We start from the raw sequence: 19,957 nt of genomic DNA on the forward strand, positions 1-19,957 counted from the left end.
GATTGATTGCGTTATACTTTTATTTGTCTAAATAGTATCATTCAAGCCATGCATGTAAATGTGTAATTAAATGGGTAAGTGGAATAAAAAAACAAGGACACCTCTTCGTTCTCATCACGTGATCACTGATCAGCCGCCAACGAAAGCAATTATGTTGCTTCTCCTCGCTTCCTCCGACGGGTACGTCAATCGAGACGATGATATCATAAATACTCAAATTCAATATTGCGTTGTTTTCCTTTTAAATTTATAAAATTATGTGACTAAATAACAAAAGAATTGAAATCGTAAGAGCAATATGTTTGTTTCTCTCCTTTTGCTAGCTAGCAGCTAAGGGTAACCTCAATGGTGGATTTTAATTTTGAAGTTTTTATATACTATTTTAATTTTTAATAAATATATTATGTACTGTTTATAAAATAAGAATCCTTAAATTTTTAATTAAAATTATTTTCTTTAATGGTAGGATATAATTTTGAGTCTCTTATTTTTTAAATATAGTTTTTAAAATTAAAATTTTGTAAACAGAATAGAAGTAGTATAAATATTTAAATATTTAAGATTTTATAAAAATGGAAAAATATTACATTCTATTGTGTTACCAAATAAAACTAACGGCTTAAATTTGTTTTAACAACTCACGAAATCAAAATCATAGTTCATGTTCTATTAGCTAAGTAACAGGGATTTAGTAGATCAGCTAAAAAAACAAGAAAAATGAAGCTTATTGTGTATCAACTTGCCCAGCTTTGTTCAAGACAACAACTTACAAAGTAAAGAAGACAGCAGACAAATGTAGTCAGAAGGATGATATGGCTAATAGGCAGAAGTCTTGGCATCATCAAACCATCAGTAAACAGCTTTATGATAGGAATCCCCGCAGTGATGAGAAGAAAGACAACAGCTAGAGCAACTGATATAACATATGTGATTCTCAAAGAATCTGCAAGAAAGCACAAGCCATTAGACTCACACCTAAACATATACAACAAATTCTCTGTAACAGTAAAAAACTTACGAATACGCTTGAAGCAAGTCAAGGGAGCAAACACAGTGAGAGTGGTAATGAGAAGAACAAAAGTTCTCCTGTTCCACCAACTGATACCAAACCATCCTTCAAGCATACAAGCATGGTGGATTCCATATTCTTCTTTCCCAGCCAAAACATCACCTTCACCACATCCAAAGCATAAACCAGAGTTATAAAACTAAATCTGATCCCTAATATCTAAAAAACCAAAGATTCAAAGTAAAAGTACCAATGATGATCATATAGACGATTAGAACACCAATGTTGCTAACGAGAATCGCAACTTGCAACATAACTCTCCCAGGTTTGCCAAAAGAATCATCCATCACGCCACTGTAAGATCTTTGATCCGCAACGTTCTGCAGTTAAAAAAGACAATTACTACCGTAAAATCTTGGAAGAGAATAATCTCTAATAGCTACTCCCACCACAAACATCCTATTGAAAAAAACAATCACTACTGTAAAATCTAACTCTAGCACAACAGGGTTAAAGGAAGAACCTTTGAGATAATTCTGAAATCAAAGCTACGAAAATGTGTGGGAAGCAGTCTTTGCAATAGACCCTTAGCTGCTGATTCTTGTACAGGCCGAATTGGTCATAGATAATCTAAACGGTAAAGCCGACTCTCAATAGTAGGATGTTGCTTTGACAAAGATTGAGAGTGAAAAGAAAGAACCAACAACGCAAACAACACCAATTTGATCATGGAACGCATGTTGATACTCTTCCATGATGCATCCTATATAAACACCAATAAGGCCGTTTATATATAACATACAATTATCTAGTTTATTGACTAACAAGATGCATAATTTATAGAAACAATCCAACAAACACACAAAAAACATTATCATCGAATACTACTACTTTCACCGAAGATTTGCATATATAATAGGAGGGAGAACTAAAAGCGAGAGTCTCGTGGATGGTACCTGACCAGGAGCGTAAGCTTGAGCAAGAGCAGCAATGGAGGGATCAGGTTTCGACGGTGGAGGTAGTGAGATCAAAGCCTGCTTTTTATAGTGTTGGCCTCTCTGCTCGTCTCGTAGCTTTCGATTCCAATCTCCTTCGATTCCATCTCCAACGATTCCAACCAATTCAATCTCCTCCGATTAAGAGATTCACCATAGAGAGCGAGAGAGAGAGGAAGGGAAAGAATACAATCCGACCAAAAAAATTGCTCTCAGTCAAACTCTTCACCCAACCAACCCTGCACTGACACGTCACAACATCTTATCTTAAATTGAGTATACTAAATAAGAGGAGCTCTTCTTCTTTTTTTTCCTTTCTGATTTTTTTTTCTACTTTTCCACTAAAACCTCTCTTAAAACCCCTTGTTGGGATAACCTAAAGCCGTAGTTCTAAAATTTGACATCAGGATGTGAATGTGAACTTCACATGGACAGAAAGTTTCGTCGGAGTCTGAGTCACTATGTTTTTTTTTGTTTTTTTTTTTTAAATAATTTTAAATTATATTCAAAAGTAAAAATACTGTTTTACAACTATTACATCATACTATTGAGAGTTTAAAGTTAAATATGGATAAATTTAAATATCAAAACGAGTGCCTAGCCATTGAAGGAGGCCAGAGTTAGGCCTGGGCATTCGGGTTCGGATCAGGTATTTCGGATTTTCGAGTTTTTGGATTTAGAGGTATAAGACCCGTTCGGGTATTTCTAGATTTCGGGTTCGGATCGGGTTCGGTTTGGATATTTCGGGTTTGGATTCGGATTACCCAAAGTTCACAAAACTCAAAAATTTAGTATCTAATTTAGTCTCAATTATTCAATTATATGCAATATATCTCAAAATTTAGAGTATTTTTTACTCAAATTTACTAATAAACAGTTTAAATACTTCAAATGATCTAAAATATCTAAAAATATGAATATTTTGGACATTTATATTATTAAAATTATGATTATTACTACTGTATATTAATAATGTGGGTATATTCGGATACCCATTCGGATTTCGGTTCGGATCAGGTTCAAGTTCGGGTTTTCGGGTTTTCGGATTTAGAGATTTAGAACCCGTTCGAGTATTTTACAATTTCGGATACGGGTTCGGATCGGGTTCAGATCGGATATTCGGATCCGGGTATTTTGCCCAGGCCTAGCTAGAGTCGTAGCGCCTATCTCCCTTGAGTCCAATTGCCAGAAGTTGGTCCCTCATGTGTTTATCAATGAGCTGAATAAGGCGGGGAGCAGGTTTCGGATTATCGTCCTGCTTCCTCCCATTTCTCTCATGCTAGAATGTGTTGATCGTTTGTTGCAGAACAGAGGAGGCGAGGAACTGCATAGTCTTATCGCTCGAGTTGCTGCAGGTCGAGTCAATTATCGAAGACCATGTAGTGGAGAACCGTGAACCGTAGACACCAGTAGCTAAATCTGTCCAAATTTCTGAACTAAAGCTACAAGAAAAAAATATATGGTCCTTTATTTCTGCAGCATTATTGCATAACACACAAACCTCCTAATCCCCTCTATCTCCACGTGACCACTGTGCCATCCGATCCCCCGTTGAAAGTCGATTACGGATTGCAAGCCAAGTACAAAACACAGATTTGGGCGTTGAATGCGTAAACCAGACACAACGGAGTCTGAGTCTCTATAAAAGAGAGATTCATGAATCTGGTATAGATAGATATTAACAAGAGAATAAAAATCAAATCGAAGCAAGCCTACATGTGATATTCGATGTAGGGACACGTGCGTATGGTCTCACACCATTATGTTTTTATATCCCCCCACCCCGAGGACATCGCACGACACCTTGTGTCAGTCCAGTTCCAGATTTGCCGGCTTTATATTTATTTACTACGCTATTGCTGTATAGCTCTTTACATTTAAAACAATGTAACTAATTAATAATTATCCGCTTGAATGTTTCCAATTAATTTATACTCATTCGTGCTTCGATTCGCGACATACGAATGAATATACACGTAACGCGTGGATGTTACCCAAAGATCCCAAACCATTACATAATATACACATCGATGTTCGAAAAATTGGATGCAACAATGCAAGGTTCTAAAGCGTTAATTATATGTTACTCATCTTGTATTGCGCCTAAAACCAAAGTGTTAATTAAGTTGACATATACGAATAAATGTGATGACATGTTTTAATATGTTATAATTTTAGTGTATCAAGGTTTGAGCACGAGTTATAAATCATGTTTTCTTTCACTTTGACCATCTGATTTGATTATCCCTTTGTTGGCTATTCGAATCTTTCTGGCACAAAATATGATTTAGAAAATAAAGAAAGCACACGACTTCACATACTTGAATATTTTAAAAAAACTAGCATTATAATCATATTTAAGATACTGATTATTGAAATATTGATGTTTTACATCGTACATATAGTTGCAAATAATTGCAGAATGTCTAGTATGCCTTTATTGTTATCATTTCTGTATTCAAACTTTATTTACAAGCCCGTGCCGATATAAAAATAAAATGGTTCACCTGTTAATCAAATCATAAATCCGATAGTGGTAGTAGATATTGGAAGGTTGAAGCAAAAACTAAGGAAAAAAAAAACATTTTAAAGAAGGAATATTATACACGTATAGTTTAAAATAAATGCAACACAATACAGACTCGTAACGGCAAGGTGTAGATATGGTTACGGTGTTTTTTGCATTTGGCGAAAGCTGGATGACATGGGTACGAACACCACGTGAATGGACCAGAATTGATCGTACGCTACAATTACCAGATCGACGATGGTAACAGAAGAACGCTAACTTTCATGCTTAAACGGCGACACCTGTCCAGACTGGCTTGAGCTGTCTCCTACCATGCCAGTTTGATTGGTTCGTACGTCATGCCCACTCACAGAAAAAGTTACCGTCTGATTTTGATAAATTAAATTAACTGAAGCCTCCTAATTCACCAACAAGAGCCTTCCCTTCCCATCAACCCATTTCAATCATGTTCCTTATAAACTAGCCAAATGTGTTTCTGATTAACATACACATATGACATATAGTATAGTTTAGTTTCCTAAGTAACAACTTCTTAAACATGTATTTATATGCAAATGAATGGAAGAAAGCAAAAAGAAAGCAGTAATAGTAATATTCATGTGTTTTTTGTGCCCTTGTCAGTTATCACCCACGAGTGGTCTCCCTGCCACCTCATATAGTTTTTTGACAATTCATATATTTTTTGGTCTGTCTCTTTAATTTCGTGCTGATGTATTTTATGCATAAGTGTCTATAAATTAATCTTATAATAAAATTTAATAAGTAATCCGATTTCCAAAATACTTTGTTTCAAAATGGCAATTTCTGTAATGAACATGCATATATCAAGTTATATTGGCTTTTTACTTTACTTTAGAAAAAGTTGTTTATCGATACAAAGCACACTAAATTTCCATGACATATGATATGACACCATTTTCATTTGCTATCTTCTCCACTAACTAATAGTCTTATACAAGAAAGGAACCAATGAGAGGATTTTTTTTGTTTCTTTGGTTAATCAACGAGAGTACTTGATTATCAAGTAAGACGATAAGCAATCAAGTAAAAAGAACTAGTTATATATATAAAAAATATCAAGTAAGAAACTTTGAACATCTTTTTGTTTATTTATCTTTGCTAGTAAATTTACACACACCGCAAGTCTTCGGTAAGTGTTTCTTCAGAGATCTAATATTCTCACGTGCAAGATTTTTAGCACATGGAGAATGTATAATCTATCACTACTATTTTTATTTATTTATTGTTTTTTTAAAAACAGTCTTCTTTGAAAGCTACGAATAGATAAGAGTCGTATAAATTTGTGACGTCGATCCATACTATATACTCTGAAATATAAACATAGGAAATAAATAATGCATGATTTCATTATGCATCTGATACTTATATGTGAAGCTGGGTAAGATAAAAATAAAAATTTGAGATATGTAAACTATGAAACTTAAGAAATATTAATATAGAACCATGTAAACAATGGAGCGGTAAATTGAATGGTTTGAATGGTCCATTCATACGAGGGCAGTTCACACAGCGGGAGTGGTCCGTCTCAGGGCCTAAAAAGGGTATAAAAAATTTGGACACGTGTAATAATCACATGGACTCGTTGGGACCACGCTCTAAATGGTGTACGTACGGTCTGTGCGCGTCAATGGTCTATAAGGGTCCCTTGTTACACGTGGAGCCATCACATGTTGTCAGTTCTGATTTTTTATGAAATAATCTCAAAAAAAGATTTAGTGGGACTATAGTTATTTTTTGTGTGCCTGTGTGGTAATCTTATTTTGATTTAAAGACGGAGAGGCCGTAAGCGACGGCGTTTAAGTACATACTAGAATTGTATTTTACAATTTTAACTACAAATAGCCACCAAAAAAATAATAAATAATCGACGGCTATTGTTTAAAGAGAACGAATCTAAATTGTATTCAAATTTAACTATATGGGAAAAGGGAGTTAAATTGGTATTGGGTAGATATTTGGAAAATGATTTTTATTCTGTTTTACTTTTGTACCCCCTTGCTTGAAACATGCCTACATTATTACAAAGGAAGCTAGGGGCACTCAAATTGTATGATGAACTCAAATTTCAGCTTCTTCTTTTTTTTTTTAATGTGTGTGTGGAAGTTTAATTATTATGCTTCTGGGAAAGGCTTTCAGTTCCCCATCAAAAGAACATACATATATAAAGTCTTCTGTAATTAATGAAAATGTTAGTTCTTATCCACTTTCACAGATAAAAAAGATAACATGGTTAAAATATATTTTTTTTGTTAGAAAAGGAGGTTTTTTTAAAAAAAAAATTTATGGCTTTTATCAATCTAATCTAAAATGGGAAAACGTCATAGTCTCCCTCTCTATCTCTCTTTTGATTAAAATGGAGTATTAATCTCTCATAATGGGTTTAATGATTGTTTACTTTTTCAATATAAAAGTTTAATTGATTCTAATAAATAAATTTAATCAAATAAAATTAGTATTAAGATACCTAAACTTTTGTTACAAAAAAAATATCTTCATTTTTAGATCAAAAGATACAACAATCATACAAAACCAACACAACAAAATATTTTTTAAAAAAGCAACAAATAAAGTAAACTGTAACACTATAATAACATGACAATCTTCTTTAGTTGTTCAAAAAAAATTGTATGACCATTATTTATATATATACTAAAAAAAGAATGTTGCAATAGAGAAAATAATAGTAAGTGTTGGTGTGTGTTTCAGAGTTTTCAACCTTATCGTTTAGAGCGGTAGATGTTGCTGTTAGCCCTCTGATCCATGATTCATCGGACATCGAGCCCCATCACCACCCCTGCCCCTTTCTTTTTTATTTTATTTTATCTTTCTCTATAATTTATATTTTCTCTCTCTATTTCTTGACTACAATTTTGTGATAATAATTAGAAGTGGTAGTAAATAGAGAGAGAGTGCATCCCAAATAAAAAATCCAAACTAAGCAAGTCCCAACCAATCCCCGAAGCTAAAGATTCTTCTTCTTTTTCAGTCTCTTCCTTCACCCAACAAGTCCCAAAAAGCAAAAACCTAGATCCGACATTGAAGGGAAACCTTTTTTTTTGTTTTTCTTTAGATCCAAACCATGAAAAGAGATCATCAAGATAATATGAAGGAAGAAGAAGACGATTGTAACAACGGCATGGACGAGCTTTTAGCTGTTCTTGGTTACAAAGTTAGGTCATCAGAAATGGCTGATGTTGCTCAGAAGCTTGAGCAGCTTGAAGTTATGATGTCGAATGTTCAAGAACACGATCTTTCTCACCTCGCTACTGAGACCGTTCACTACAACCCAGCCGAGCTTTACACGTGGCTTGATTCTATGCTCTCCGACCTGAACCCTCCCTCTTCTAACTCCGACTACGATCTCAAAGCTATTCCCGGTGACGCTATTCTCAACCATCACTTCGCTGTCGATTTGTCTTCTTCCTCTAACCACGGCGGCGGCGGCGGTGATGCGAATGCTACTACGAACAAGCGGTTGAAATGCTCTAACGGCACGACGGTGGCGACAGCGACAACAGCGACGGGTGAGTCGACTCGTCCTGTAGTCCTGGTCGACTCGCAGGAGAACGGCGTGCGTCTCGTTCACGCGCTTTTGGCTTGCGCTGAAGCTGTTCAGAGTGAGAATCTGACTCTAGCGGAGGCTCTGGTGAAACAAATCGGATTCTTAGCCGTGTCTCAGATCGGAGCGATGAGAAAAGTCGCTACTTACTTCGCCGAGGCACTAGCGCGGCGGATCTACCGTCTCTCACCGTCGCAGAGCCCGATCGACCACTCTCTCTCCGATACTCTTCAGATGCACTTCTATGAGACTTGTCCTTACCTCAAGTTCGCTCATTTCACGGCGAATCAAGCCATTCTCGAAGCTTTTCAAGGGAAGAAGAGAGTTCATGTCATCGATTTCTCTATGAGCCAAGGTCTTCAATGGCCGGCGCTTATGCAGGCTCTTGCGCTTCGACCTGGTGGTCCTCCTGTTTTCCGGTTAACCGGGATTGGTCCACCGGCGCCGGATAATTTCGATTACCTTCACGAGGTTGGTTGTAAGCTGGCTCACTTAGCTGAGGCGATTCATGTGGAGTTCGAGTACAGAGGATTTGTGGCTAACACTTTGGCCGATCTTGATGCGTCGATGCTTGAGCTTAGACCGAGTGAGATTGAATCTGTTGCGGTTAACTCTGTTTTCGAGCTTCACAAGCTATTGGGACGACCTGGTGCGATTGACAAGGTTCTTGGTGTGGTGAATCAGATCAAACCGGAGATTTTCACTGTTGTTGAGCAGGAATCGAACCATAATAGTCCGGTTTTCTTAGACCGGTTTACCGAGTCGTTGCATTACTACTCGACGTTGTTTGACTCGTTGGAAGGTGTGCCGAGTGGTCAAGACAAGGTCATGTCGGAGGTTTACTTGGGTAAACAGATTTGCAATGTTGTGGCTTGTGATGGACCTGACCGAGTCGAGCGTCACGAAACGTTAAGTCAATGGAGGAACCGGTTCGGTTCAGCAGGGTTTTCGGCGGCACATCTTGGTTCGAATGCGTTTAAGCAAGCGAGTATGCTATTGGCTCTGTTTAACGGCGGAGAGGGTTATCGGGTTGAGGAGAGTGACGGATGTCTCATGTTGGGTTGGCACACTCGACCGCTCATAGCCACATCTGCTTGGAAACTCTCTACCGATTAGATGGTGGTCTAATGAATTTGATGAATCGAGTCGAGTTGATTGGATCAGTTTGACCGGTTATGATGAGATATGTTCCGACCGAACCAAAACTAAATCCTACTGGTTTTCCCTTTGTCACTTGTTAAGATCTTTTATCTTCATTATATTAGGGTTAATTGAAAAATTTTAATCTCACTTTGGAGAGTTCCTTTTTGGTTGCATGTGACATTGGTGGGTAAATTGGATAGGCAAAAATAGATATATGTAATTGTTTGAAATAAATTCTTTTTTATCTTTTTTGAATGTCACCAACTATGCCTATATTTATTCATTGTAATGACTAATGAACCTAATTAATCTGTCTCTTATATATAAATAGTGAGCTAATTCTCATGAATATGCTCTTTTAATGTGCATCGTAATATAGGTGGACCAGATTATTCTAACAATGCTAAGTCACTTTCAGTTGTTTCTTGTTAAATTTTTAAAAGTTAATAAAAAGAAAGCCGAAAAGCTATAAATGTCCTCCTTTTTGATAATAATAATGTATCTGAAAGATATAGCACACGGTTATTTATATTCAACGCCAACTGCATATACATAATTCCATATATGATATGTGTAAAATTGGGAGATGCATATTCAACGCCAATTGATCATATGATGTTCTTTGTAAATGAAAATTGAAATTGGTTAAAGAACTTGTTTAAGAGATTAAGAGAATCATTAGACATAGGTGGTCGTAGACTTCACTCGTGACCCTTTGGTATATATTATCATATATGGTTGAGTGACCATGACATTTGATCGTTTATAATGAATAAAAAGCGGGTTGATGGTTGATCATAGTAAACTTTTGCTACCCCACATATATAGGCCGAATAAGTGCTAATGGGCCTTAACAAACATTCCCTCACAATGAAACATGATTCTAATGGTAGTAGTACTAATTACAAGTTAAAAAATCATGAATCAGAAAACTCGAATTGAATGGAGTGAACAGTGTCACGGCCGGAAATCGAAAGCAAGTAGAAGTAGTTCAGAAAAAAGAGAGAAATTTTGAGGTGAGAATTGGCAAAACAGAGGATTCTAAAATCTAGGGTTTGTTTATACAGAAGGGAGAGGAGATGTGAGAGAGTCTTTCGACGGAGAAAATATTTGCATGTCTTTAATTTTGTTTCAGAATAATGAGAGTCATGTGACAATATATACATTTTAGGGAATATATTATGCGCTTTATATCGTACACAAAATCGCATAGCTAACACAAATTTATTTTATTACGAACACACGTACATAACAACATCAACTATTCATCAAAGACATATGGATACATACAAGACCGCCATTATTACTAGCACAACATGTACAAAGGAAAAAGAGGCGGATGATAAAGACACGTACGAGACAAACACAAAAGATACACATGCATAAGGATTATTTACGACGGTGACCATGGAGGGTTCTTAAGCCTTGTTCTGGCCCTTGAGGATGTGGTCGTCCATGTCAGCAACTAAGCTCTGGACAAACTTCATGTACTTGGTGGGTTCGGGGGAGTCTTCCTTCCGCTTCTCCCATATCAGAGTGACTTGGGAATAAACTGTAAGATGACATCATACACTTTGTACTCCTCCATCACGTGGCCGTCTAGCCCTCTGAACGTCAACGCCATCTTCTCGTCGTCTATCTCTCTCTTCTCCTTGATGACTTCCGGCTTCCCATCTTCACACACACACAATTTTAGTCCATATTACAAAATAGATAACATCAATCCTCGTATGAACATAAAGAGATAGAGTAAAGTAGGGACTGATTGTGTCGTTCCAAGATTTAATGGAGCCGTGGGAGTCCCAGTCGCCGTCGTGGTCGGTGACACCTTGGATATGGTGGCCGATGACGTCCGGGACGATGTTGTTTTGGCTCCTCCATCTCCTGTAGTGTTTCTCCGCCAACCCCTTCAGTGGTACTTCCGCCACGTATGTTCCTGTCAACGCCATTTCTTTCTTGATTGATTCTTTTGTTTTGAAATGTGTCAAGTGTATATTTTGATGCAAAAACTCAACTGTCGCCCTTCCTTTATATACACAAAAACTGACCACAACACTACAAGATATAAAAACGGCTACATATATACACACATAAATATTATATATAGTCTCTTTTAATTATATGGTTTAATTAGTTCTTTTAATTAGAAATAAAGGTTTCATTCGTCCAACATCTACTAAATCCTGAATATGAATGCTTAGTTTAACCTCAGAGATTGACAAAAAAAAAAAAAAAAAAAAAAAGTTTAACCTCGATCAGAAATAAAATCTTGCATCTGTATATCGTTTCTTTGTGGACTAGTAGATGTTGAGTTAGATATTGTTCAACTTATATAACGTTGGACAGTACTATGTGATTAGTAAAAAAATGTAAATCACTTCTCTCCTAATTTTTTTGTAAAGTGATTGATGTAACGAATTTAATATTTATTGTCGATTTGATTTTGTTTGCTAAACAAACACCTTAAACTAATTTTGAAGTCTTACTCTCTGCTTCTACACAAGTAAAATTTTAAATTAAACCAAAAAAGTCCCAAAACTATATTTAGACAACCTATTAATCGAACAGATAACTTGTCTTGTGTATTAGGTTTAAGTCTCAGACCGATTCAAGTTAGTTTTTTTTTGTTTTCTTATCATAACTAAAACGTTCAATAGTCATAGGTGACGGATTATTGACTGGATTATCAATGATTCATTAGATAAATACCGAAAAAAGACAAGAAAAAAAAAAGTCAAGGCGAAAGAGACGATATTATGCGTAATTTAGTGATCATCAACGTCATAGTGATATTGGTGCTCCACACGTGTGGTCTAAGTGTCCGCATGTCCATCTATCCCTCACGTGTAGATTGTTTGCACCCTATATCACGTTCTAATCATCGACTTTAATACGTTCTTATCAAACATGAATATATATATGGAAATCCGTTAAGTTGAAGACTTCTAACTCATATATATATATATATATATATATATATATATAAAAAGACTTCTAACTCATATTACTGATAAATATGAGTGTTAATCTGTACAGAGGATATTTGCATGTGTGTTAATTAGTGTTATTCAAAATATTTGCATGTTTTCTTTTGTATTAGATTAATGGATGTTTTGGATTTTGGTTAGTCATTCTATTTGCCTTGGATTTTTGTTTGTTTTGCACTTCTTTTTAATGAAATTAATTATGTAGTGATAGCCTGCTTATTATGAGGCTATCCTAATAATTAACATTATGAGCTCTTTTGCATACCTTACATAATAGTATAATACTGTATAGCCGACGACACACAAATATTATAATACGAACACCAACCAAATACACCATAACAACACCAAATTATCAGACAGAGATGATACAGATAAGCTTACAAGGACCGCCATTATTCTCAGCATGTAAAATGTACACAGGGCGGATGATCATGTACGAAACAAACACAAAAGACACACACATATATACATATAGAGGACGTTTCTTTATTTTTCTTAGTTAAATTAAAGATGGTCACCCCTAACAATTACGCTTTACTCTGGTCCTTGAGGATGTGGTCGTCCATGTCAGCCGCCAAGCTCGTGGCGAACTTCATGTACTTGATGGGCTCTGGAGAGTCTTCGTTGCGCTTCTCCCATATCATAGTGACTTTGTAGACGCAACCTTCTTCAGACTTTGGGACGAACTGGAAGATGACGTCATACACCTTAAGCTGTTCCATCACGTGACCATCCAGCCCTCTAAATGTCACCGTCATCTTCTTGTCGTCAAACTCTCTCTTCTCCTTAAACACCTCTTGCTTCCCATCTTCATACGCATGAATTTTACATTAATATAGAGAAACCCTAGCTTGTAATAAACGTTTCCAAATAAACAAAGGGCGAGAGAGAGAGATAGAGTAACGTGGAAACCGCATGTGTAGTTCCAGGACTTGATGGCTCCGTGGGTGTCCCAGTCGCCTTCGTGAACAGTGACACCTTGGATGTGATGGCCAATGACGTCGGGGAAGAGGTGGTTTTCGGTTTTCCACCTTTTGTAGTGTTTCTCCGCCGACCCTTTCAGAGGAACCTCTGTCACATATGTTCCTGACGGCGCCATGATGAAGCTTCTAAAAAGTTTTTGATTACTTGTCCTTGAAAGTGTGTAAGCCAATTGTTTGTTTGCTATCTCGGGGTGGATGCAAAAACGAAAGCCTCATGCACCCTTCGTTTATATATACCAACTCGTCACAACATTACAAGAAACCAGATATATATGTACGACTTTTCAAGAATCAAACTTATATTAAAATCAACATATTATTCTACTTAAAAATTATCTTTGATTAATAATTTTGAACTGTAACGTTTTGATTAAATTTCGTTTGTCTTTTAGTTACAAAAATGTTACGGTAGAACAAAAAAAGTGTAACGTTCGAATATAAAGGACCTCACCTGGCCGAAAGAGACGGATAAAGAAAAAAGTAGGTGCTACTCGACGTCATAGTGATATTGGTAGTCCACACGTGTGGTCTATGTTTCCTCATCTTTACTCTTTGGTTTCGATGCTTTGCATATATACCTTCTAACTTTCTGATGTCTAACTATATTGATCTAACTATCATAGTTTAGAATGATATAGAGACACTATTAAAAACCTCTCATATATATATGTGCCGTTGCAGCTTATCATGTAGGTGAGAAATAATATTTCATCAGATCGCCGTAGTTTTTTTTCTTTTTCTTTTTGAGAATGAAGTTACAAATTAGGCGATCCATAATTTTGAAAATAGCTTGGCAACAATATGGTGACAACAAAAAAAAATAACAATAAACGAACAACAATACTGATATAAATAAGTTAACGTTGGATAGACAACGTACACCATAATGATATAAGGAAGTAGAAATATGTCATGTACGAGATGAACTTTTTTTAAGAAAAACGTACATATAAAAATATAGTTAAAGGAGGATGTGATGATATGATTAAGCATCGATCCATTATTCCTGCTGGTTCTGGAGGATGTGGCCATCCATGTCAGCAACCATCTTCTCGAGGAACTTCATGAACATGGTGGGCTCTGCAGAGCCTTCAGTGCGTTTCTCCCAATATACACTAACTTTGCATAAGCAGCCATCATTTCTGGACTCGGGGATGAATTGTAAGTTTGCGATATACACCTTAAGCTCCTCCATGACTTGACCATCTAGCGCATTGAATGTCACCGCCATCTTCTCGTCGTCCATCTCTATTCTCTCCTTAAACACTTCTTCCTTCCCATCTTAATTACACACACAAATACCACATTTCATTTACACATATATAGGTTTATATCATGTCAATCATTTGTATGTTATATATAGAGATAATGATTAGAAATACGAACCAAGATTGTACTTCCAGCTCTTGATGGCGCCGGGAGAGTCCCATTCGCCTTCGTGGAGGGTAATACCATGGATGAGGTGGCCGATGGCGTCAGGGACGAGATGATTCTCGCTCTTCCACCTTTTGTAGTGTTTCTCGGCCGATCCTTTTAGAGGCACATCCGTCACGTATGTTCCTGACATGGCCATTGATGAATTAGTTAGCTATCGATAGGTTTCTTTGATGGAACTAAGTATTTTTCTTCCTTTATATATACAAGATTAACACGTAAGCTACATTAACAACGAAATTGGTAATACGGCTTTTCAAATAGTCGACAGTTTCAATATATCTAAACAATTATGGTCACGTATTGTATGCACGTTATCGCCTGTTCTGATAGTTAAATTAATCAATTAATATGTTATTTGATATAATTCGTATCTCTGATTTTACTTTATTATTTCATGTGCTTATTACAAATATCTATATTTTTATGCGCTTATTTCTTTCTTTAAATCTATTTTTAAAGAAACTCGAACAGCAGAAATTATAAAGAAAGAAAAAAAGATGCCAGCTACATATTCTGCCTGACACAAAATTTCCAATTATATATATTTGTCAACTCTGAAAAATGAAAAGTCTAGTTATAGTTGAAATAATTAAATCAAGGTCCTTCTTTTTAGACTTAACAAGTTCAATAATAGAGGTGTTATCTGGATTACTTGATATTGAAGAAAAATTAGGATACGTCTCCCTTAATGTGCAACAATAGCTGGAATTGATACATTCTTTTTGGCAGGAATGTACAACAAAAGGTCTAATTTGTAAGGTTGATAATCAGTTGCAGCCATTTAGGAGCATCACTCCATGTATGTTCGATTTTAGAACCGGATACACCAATTTGTACAAGGAGAGAGATTTACTTGGAAGATCACTCACAAGAATATAAACAATTAAACAGAATTTAAACAAGACAAAAAATTAAACCAAAAAGGAACCGATCAATGTACACAAAACTTTTTTGGAAGCTTTCTTATCCCCTGTGACTCTATGGCCGACCCTACAGTTATTTATTTCTGAGCAAACCCAACCAATAGACACCAAATATACAAAAACGCAAACGCTCTGCAAAACATCAAAATGCTATCCTCTTCTCCCAGAAACAAAAGGTTGGATCTTGGTGGGAGCTAATCACAGTTCATCGTGTTAGATACATCAGCTTCAATGTGTCAAAAAATCTCCCCCAAGGGAGAAGTTGCGAAGTCCCTGCATGCGCAGACTAGTCCTCTCTCTCTCTCTCGCTGTTTGGATGCGGATGTGACCAAAGAATTGAAAGAATTGTGTAAATAAAAGAAGGAATGCACCAGAATTTTCCAGTGAAAGAATGTGTCAGGTGGCTGATGCTGTTGTTTTGTTCTTCCGGCACATACAGTCAGGGCAAGGGAATATGTAAATAGAGTCACTAGGTCGTTTCAACTCAAACCCCTTGGAGTCACTATGGGACCTCATGCTTAGCATTTGCCGTTTAAAACTTCTCCATCTGCCGGTAAATGTCAGAAACAACCATTGAGGGACCAACCAGATACTATCAACTAAAAATCATGTTTGTACGTCGAAGAGGTGAGGAGTCGTTACCCCAACTTTGGATTGTCAAAGAGTACGGCTAACTTTCGCTTGTCTGGCCGAATCGTCTTCGAATGCCCTCCGAACAAATACCTCCGATGTCCCATGAGGAAATGAGGGAAGTTTCCACCTTGAGTTGTCACAAATACTTCACTGTGGAGACACACCGTGTAATCTAGCGCAGCCATTCTCGAGGAGAAGTTCTGAATAAAGACATATAGTCTTATGTAAGTCAGAAAATATTCATCACGTGAAAGTGCTAACAGTGGAAGATCACGGAAACCTTAAAAGGGGCCACTTCTTCCTCAGACGCAAGCATCTCCTTCGTCTGTAGATTAGGGAACATCTCGAGTAGTGGAGCCATAGTTCTACTCGCGCTATATATTGGGCCAGCTGCAAGGTATATATATGTGCTTTTGTTGAACCCCATTCCTCTCAGCATCAAACCCACCTGATAGGTATACAAGCAAGAAAATTGAACCAAAGGGAATAAGATTCTCTGCTCACATTATTGCTCACAATGGTTAGCACTTTGAACAACTACTCTGATTATTCCAAAGCAGTATCCATGGATGACTATAAGACGAAAATATAACAATTAATATAGACCACCGTTGTGCATAGTAGAGGCTAGAGAAGTTGCAGAACCAAAAGAACTTATGATTACCTCTAAAGGAGTTAAAGGGCATTTTCCATTGAGCCTGTTTGCTCCTGGTCGTATCACACGACCTGGTTTTGTGAACTTCCCTTTCCATCCCCTTTCTCTCGCCGCAATCATGTCTTGTTTTTCTTGGTTACCACCATCAAATACACAACAAGAGAAAGCTACCATATCCTGCAACATGGTCTTATAGTGTATTATATCTCTCACGTCGACAGATCTGTTTTCAGAAATATACAGCCATGACAAAGACCAGTGGCAGATTCAAGAAGCGTTGGACTTTACAGGTAACAAACCTCTTCAAAACGAAGATGCACAGAAACATACTTGCCAGCATTGTTTGCACTAAGCTCCTTCATTTTCTTCACCAGTGTTTCTCCTTGGGTCAGTATAGGTTTCGAAAATCGCAAGGCTATATTATTTGCCAAACATCTAAATCTCTGGATAGCTCGAGGAGCATCAAACGAAAGTCTATTCGCAAATGGGGAAATTCTTATAACCCTGTGCCGTGAAAAAAACAACAAATAATTCAAAACCCGTTTGTATAACAAAATATATAGTCCCTTACACAAAAACAAGACAGTTTATTATTGAAAGTAACTTTTATTAAGGTGTGACTCACTTCTCTTCAAGCAGCTTTGGCAGGACTGAGTCCCGGTAATAGGAGGTGGGTGCCCATGCTTTAACTCTGAAGTTGTAGACATTTGTCAAGTTATAGTCAAAACGCTCCATTAAGTATTCAGGAACTGTATCGACCACCCGCACATAATTTGCTAAGGTATCGATAAAGTATTCTTCATCATAGATGTCTCCAAATTTACTGCAAGGAAAACACTCTGTAAGAAAGTAGTTGAAACAGGAATGGCTTTGCTAAATTTACAACACATGGAGAAGATATGAAAACAAATATCCGAAACCTCGGATCTTTCCATATGCTGTGATAGTGAAAGTTGGGAATTACAAGGGTCGCATTTAGGTAGCCTGCCACAGCAACCGCATTGCATATCTAAGCAAAACATGGTAGACTACAAGTCAACAGCTTTACCTTAGACAAGGTAGCCAGAAAAGTGCAAGAAGACTTGAGTGAAACAAATCAATTTGATGTAAGATGAAAAGATAGATAAACCTACCGAAGTGCGCTGCTGATTCAAGCCTCCATTAGCCTCGATGAATATGAAACCATTTGACTCAGGCAAAACTACAATTGTCGTCAACACACAACAAAGATAAAAAATCATAAATTATGACCCTAAGCCAGTGTAATTAACTAATTCTATATTCTTCAGGGCTTTATTGGTGATGTCTTTTCCCATTAAAGTGAGAAGCTTGCCATGAAATGCATCACCAATGTTGTAACTTATTGCATAGGACAAGCACAATTATTAAGAAAGTAGGAAAGCTATGTAATAATACCTCCAGTAGACTTGTTCACACATGGCTTCCATTCCACACCTTTATAAGAACGTTTCCAAATCGTTGATATCTAAAAAAATACAAATTTCATTGACAAAACGTGAGAAAGGATATAGCATGTACCAAATTAGGTGACAATACGTAGCTATATAGAGAAGAAAACAGCAGTATCACTGGCATGAACGAACCACACAAACAAAGTAGGGACAATGACAAAACAGAGCAATACATTCTCCTAAACATTTATACTCTCTAAATGGATCCAATACTAAAACTCATGAGAAATGCAATTAGAGCTGAAACTAGATGACATGGTTTTATAGTGAAGGCAGGGATCGAGATTAATAAAAAAGACTTAACAACATCATAAAGAGATCCAAATTGTGTCATGAATTGGAATAGTTGAGCTCACAAGTAACCAAATCGAGAGATGAAACTATCTTAAGTGTAGACAAGACAATGGCGACATTTCTCAAAAAGGATTTCACAAAAGCGGAGGCAAACCTCACCGCATCGGCCGTGGTGTTATCGGCGTCGATATCGGCGCGGAGCCTAGCGTAAACCTGCGGGCTCCTGTAAACGGATCCCGGAGCGGGACGGCGGTGGATGATTGGAGCGGCATCAAAGGAGGCGACGCGCATGTGAAAGAACATACAGGAGACGTAGATGAGAGGAGCGAACAGGAGAATTCCCTGACGACGGAGAAGAACAGATAAAAGGATCCATGAGATACGGTGAGGGAATGTAGTCCGAGTTTGGTGTTGCCCGGAGGATTTAGAGCGGGTCCGGCAGAGACGAGGTGAAGGCGGCGGAGAAGGTGTAGCTGGAAGCCGATTTTGAATCGACAGATCTCTCTCCACCTGGGATATCATCTGTTTCCCTTCTCTTCTCTCTCTCTCTCTCTCTTTCCTTCGTCAGTGCGCTACGCCATTACAAAATAATAACAATAATGAATGAATGAATACATATATCATTGCATTGTTTGCGACGGTCGACAATGGCAGGCAGGTGGCAAACGCCGATTGCACAGATTTGTCCCGGCGGCGAAACTGTGTCTGTGACACACAACACACTTTTTTATTTATTTAGTTTTTGTGCGCTCGTGCGGTGGATGCCGTGATCGCTTATTTTGATCACATGCACTTTTTTTATTGGCTCCTTCTGTGTTTCTTTTACTTCTTTCAATTTACAGATTTCGTTTTTAAACGGAAACTATCTTTTATCTAATATGGTGAAATTCAATGCACCAGTTTCTTCTTATTATCGTCTAATTTGTATTGGAAGAGTGAATTAACCAAATATAGCAATGAGTTAATTACAACTTTTCTTTTGGGTTAGCAAGGCCAATGAGTTTAGTTACAACTTTTCTTTTGGGTTAGCAAGGCCAAAGTATTTAGTTCAAACTTCAAACAAACTACATACTAAAACTGAAGTCGCGACAAAAGACAGTACTGATGTTGTATCAACAACATATATAAACTAGTAGCTAATAGAATTTTGCAATTGTGAAATATGCTCAGCTTGAACATGAAGTAAGCAAAAAAGTCAACTAAGCCACCGTCTACATTGGCTATTAGAGAACTTGGTGCCTAAACGTAGACGGAAAGCATCAACAGATTACTGAATAGCACGAAATATTAGAATCAGAAGAAGCAATAACACT

At 37.0% G+C, this 19,957-nt stretch overlaps 5 protein-coding genes and 1 pseudogene across 6 annotated transcripts; 1 reads left to right on the plus strand and 5 right to left on the minus strand.

Annotated features, from left to right (window-relative positions):
* LOC104773697 (probable sodium-coupled neutral amino acid transporter 6) lies at positions 719–2,214 on the minus strand. Of its 2 annotated transcripts, XM_010498347.2 has the most exons (5): positions 1,966–2,214; positions 1,533–1,772; positions 1,260–1,389; positions 1,019–1,171; positions 719–943 (listed from the first exon to the last, which is right to left on the minus strand). In XM_010498347.2, the coding sequence occupies exons 3-5, from the start codon at positions 1,354–1,356 to the stop codon at positions 735–737; spliced, it is 459 nt and encodes a 152-aa protein (XP_010496649.1). In that variant the 5' UTR covers positions 1,357–1,389; positions 1,533–1,772; positions 1,966–2,214; the 3' UTR covers positions 719–734. The 2 variants fall into 2 exon arrangements, with proteins under 2 accessions (XP_010496649.1, XP_019097028.1); XM_019241483.1 differs by lacking the exons at positions 1,533–1,772; positions 1,966–2,214 and having other exon boundaries at positions 1,260–1,440.
* On the plus strand, positions 7,291–9,549 carry LOC104773707 (DELLA protein GAI). The gene has a single exon (XM_010498357.2). It carries the CDS (start codon positions 7,635–7,637, stop codon positions 9,228–9,230), a length of 1,596 nt encoding a protein of 531 aa, XP_010496659.1. The 5' UTR covers positions 7,291–7,634; the 3' UTR covers positions 9,231–9,549.
* Positions 10,468–11,297, minus strand: LOC104773718 (annotated as a pseudogene).
* Positions 12,544–13,490, minus strand: LOC104773725 (MLP-like protein 328). The gene is made up of 2 exons (XM_010498371.2): positions 13,160–13,490; positions 12,544–13,055 (listed from the first exon to the last, which is right to left on the minus strand). The coding sequence occupies exons 1-2, from the start codon at positions 13,344–13,346 to the stop codon at positions 12,775–12,777; spliced, it is 468 nt and encodes a 155-aa protein (XP_010496673.1). The 5' UTR covers positions 13,347–13,490; the 3' UTR covers positions 12,544–12,774.
* Positions 14,093–14,868, minus strand: LOC104773730 (MLP-like protein 328). Its single transcript, XM_010498380.1, has 2 exons — positions 14,617–14,868; positions 14,093–14,511 (listed from the first exon to the last, which is right to left on the minus strand). The coding sequence occupies exons 1-2, from the start codon at positions 14,801–14,803 to the stop codon at positions 14,231–14,233; spliced, it is 468 nt and encodes a 155-aa protein (XP_010496682.1). The 5' UTR covers positions 14,804–14,868; the 3' UTR covers positions 14,093–14,230.
* LOC104773738 (uncharacterized protein At1g04910-like) lies at positions 15,705–19,421 on the minus strand. Its single transcript, XM_010498393.2, has 10 exons — positions 18,804–19,421; positions 18,295–18,364; positions 18,012–18,079; positions 17,799–17,887; positions 17,504–17,701; positions 17,178–17,382; positions 16,888–17,055; positions 16,504–16,671; positions 16,233–16,423; positions 15,705–16,137 (listed from the first exon to the last, which is right to left on the minus strand). The coding sequence occupies exons 1-10, from the start codon at positions 19,164–19,166 to the stop codon at positions 15,987–15,989; spliced, it is 1,671 nt and encodes a 556-aa protein (XP_010496695.1). The 5' UTR covers positions 19,167–19,421; the 3' UTR covers positions 15,705–15,986.

Source organism: Camelina sativa, chromosome 3 (assembly GCF_000633955.1).
Source record: "Camelina sativa cultivar DH55 chromosome 3, Cs, whole genome shotgun sequence".
NCBI classification, from domain to species: domain Eukaryota; kingdom Viridiplantae; phylum Streptophyta; class Magnoliopsida; order Brassicales; family Brassicaceae; genus Camelina; species Camelina sativa.

Excerpts from the sequence above, each read along its gene's own strand:
- LOC104773725 (XM_010498371.2), bottom strand. The coding sequence starts at position 13,346 with ATGGCGCCGTCAGGAACATATGTGACAGAGGTTCCTCTGAAAGGGTCG. Across the intron at positions 13,056-13,159 it reads GTCCTGGAACTACACATGCG|ATGGGAAGCAAGAGGTGTTT; the intron begins GTTTCCACGTTA and ends ATGCGTATGAAG.
- LOC104773697 (XM_010498347.2), bottom strand. The coding sequence starts at position 1,356 with ATGGATGATTCTTTTGGCAAACCTGGGAGAGTTATGTTGCAAGTTGCG. Across the intron at positions 1,172-1,259 it reads CGTCTATATGATCATCATTG|GTGATGTTTTGGCTGGGAAA; the intron begins GTACTTTTACTT and ends GATGTGGTGAAG. Across the intron at positions 944-1,018 it reads GACTTGCTTCAAGCGTATTC|ATTCTTTGAGAATCACATAT; the intron begins GTAAGTTTTTTA and ends GCTTTCTTGCAG.
- LOC104773707 (XM_010498357.2), top strand. The coding sequence starts at position 7,635 with ATGAAAAGAGATCATCAAGATAATATGAAGGAAGAAGAAGACGATTGT.
- LOC104773730 (XM_010498380.1), bottom strand. The coding sequence starts at position 14,803 with ATGGCCATGTCAGGAACATACGTGACGGATGTGCCTCTAAAAGGATCG. Across the intron at positions 14,512-14,616 it reads GAGCTGGAAGTACAATCTTG|ATGGGAAGGAAGAAGTGTTT; the intron begins GTTCGTATTTCT and ends TGTGTAATTAAG.
- LOC104773738 (XM_010498393.2), bottom strand. The coding sequence starts at position 19,166 with ATGATATCCCAGGTGGAGAGAGATCTGTCGATTCAAAATCGGCTTCCA. Across the intron at positions 18,080-18,294 it reads TGTGAACAAGTCTACTGGAG|TTTTGCCTGAGTCAAATGGT; the intron begins GTATTATTACAT and ends CGACAATTGTAG. Across the intron at positions 17,702-17,798 it reads AGCATATGGAAAGATCCGAG|TAAATTTGGAGACATCTATG; the intron begins GTTTCGGATATT and ends TTTTCCTTGCAG.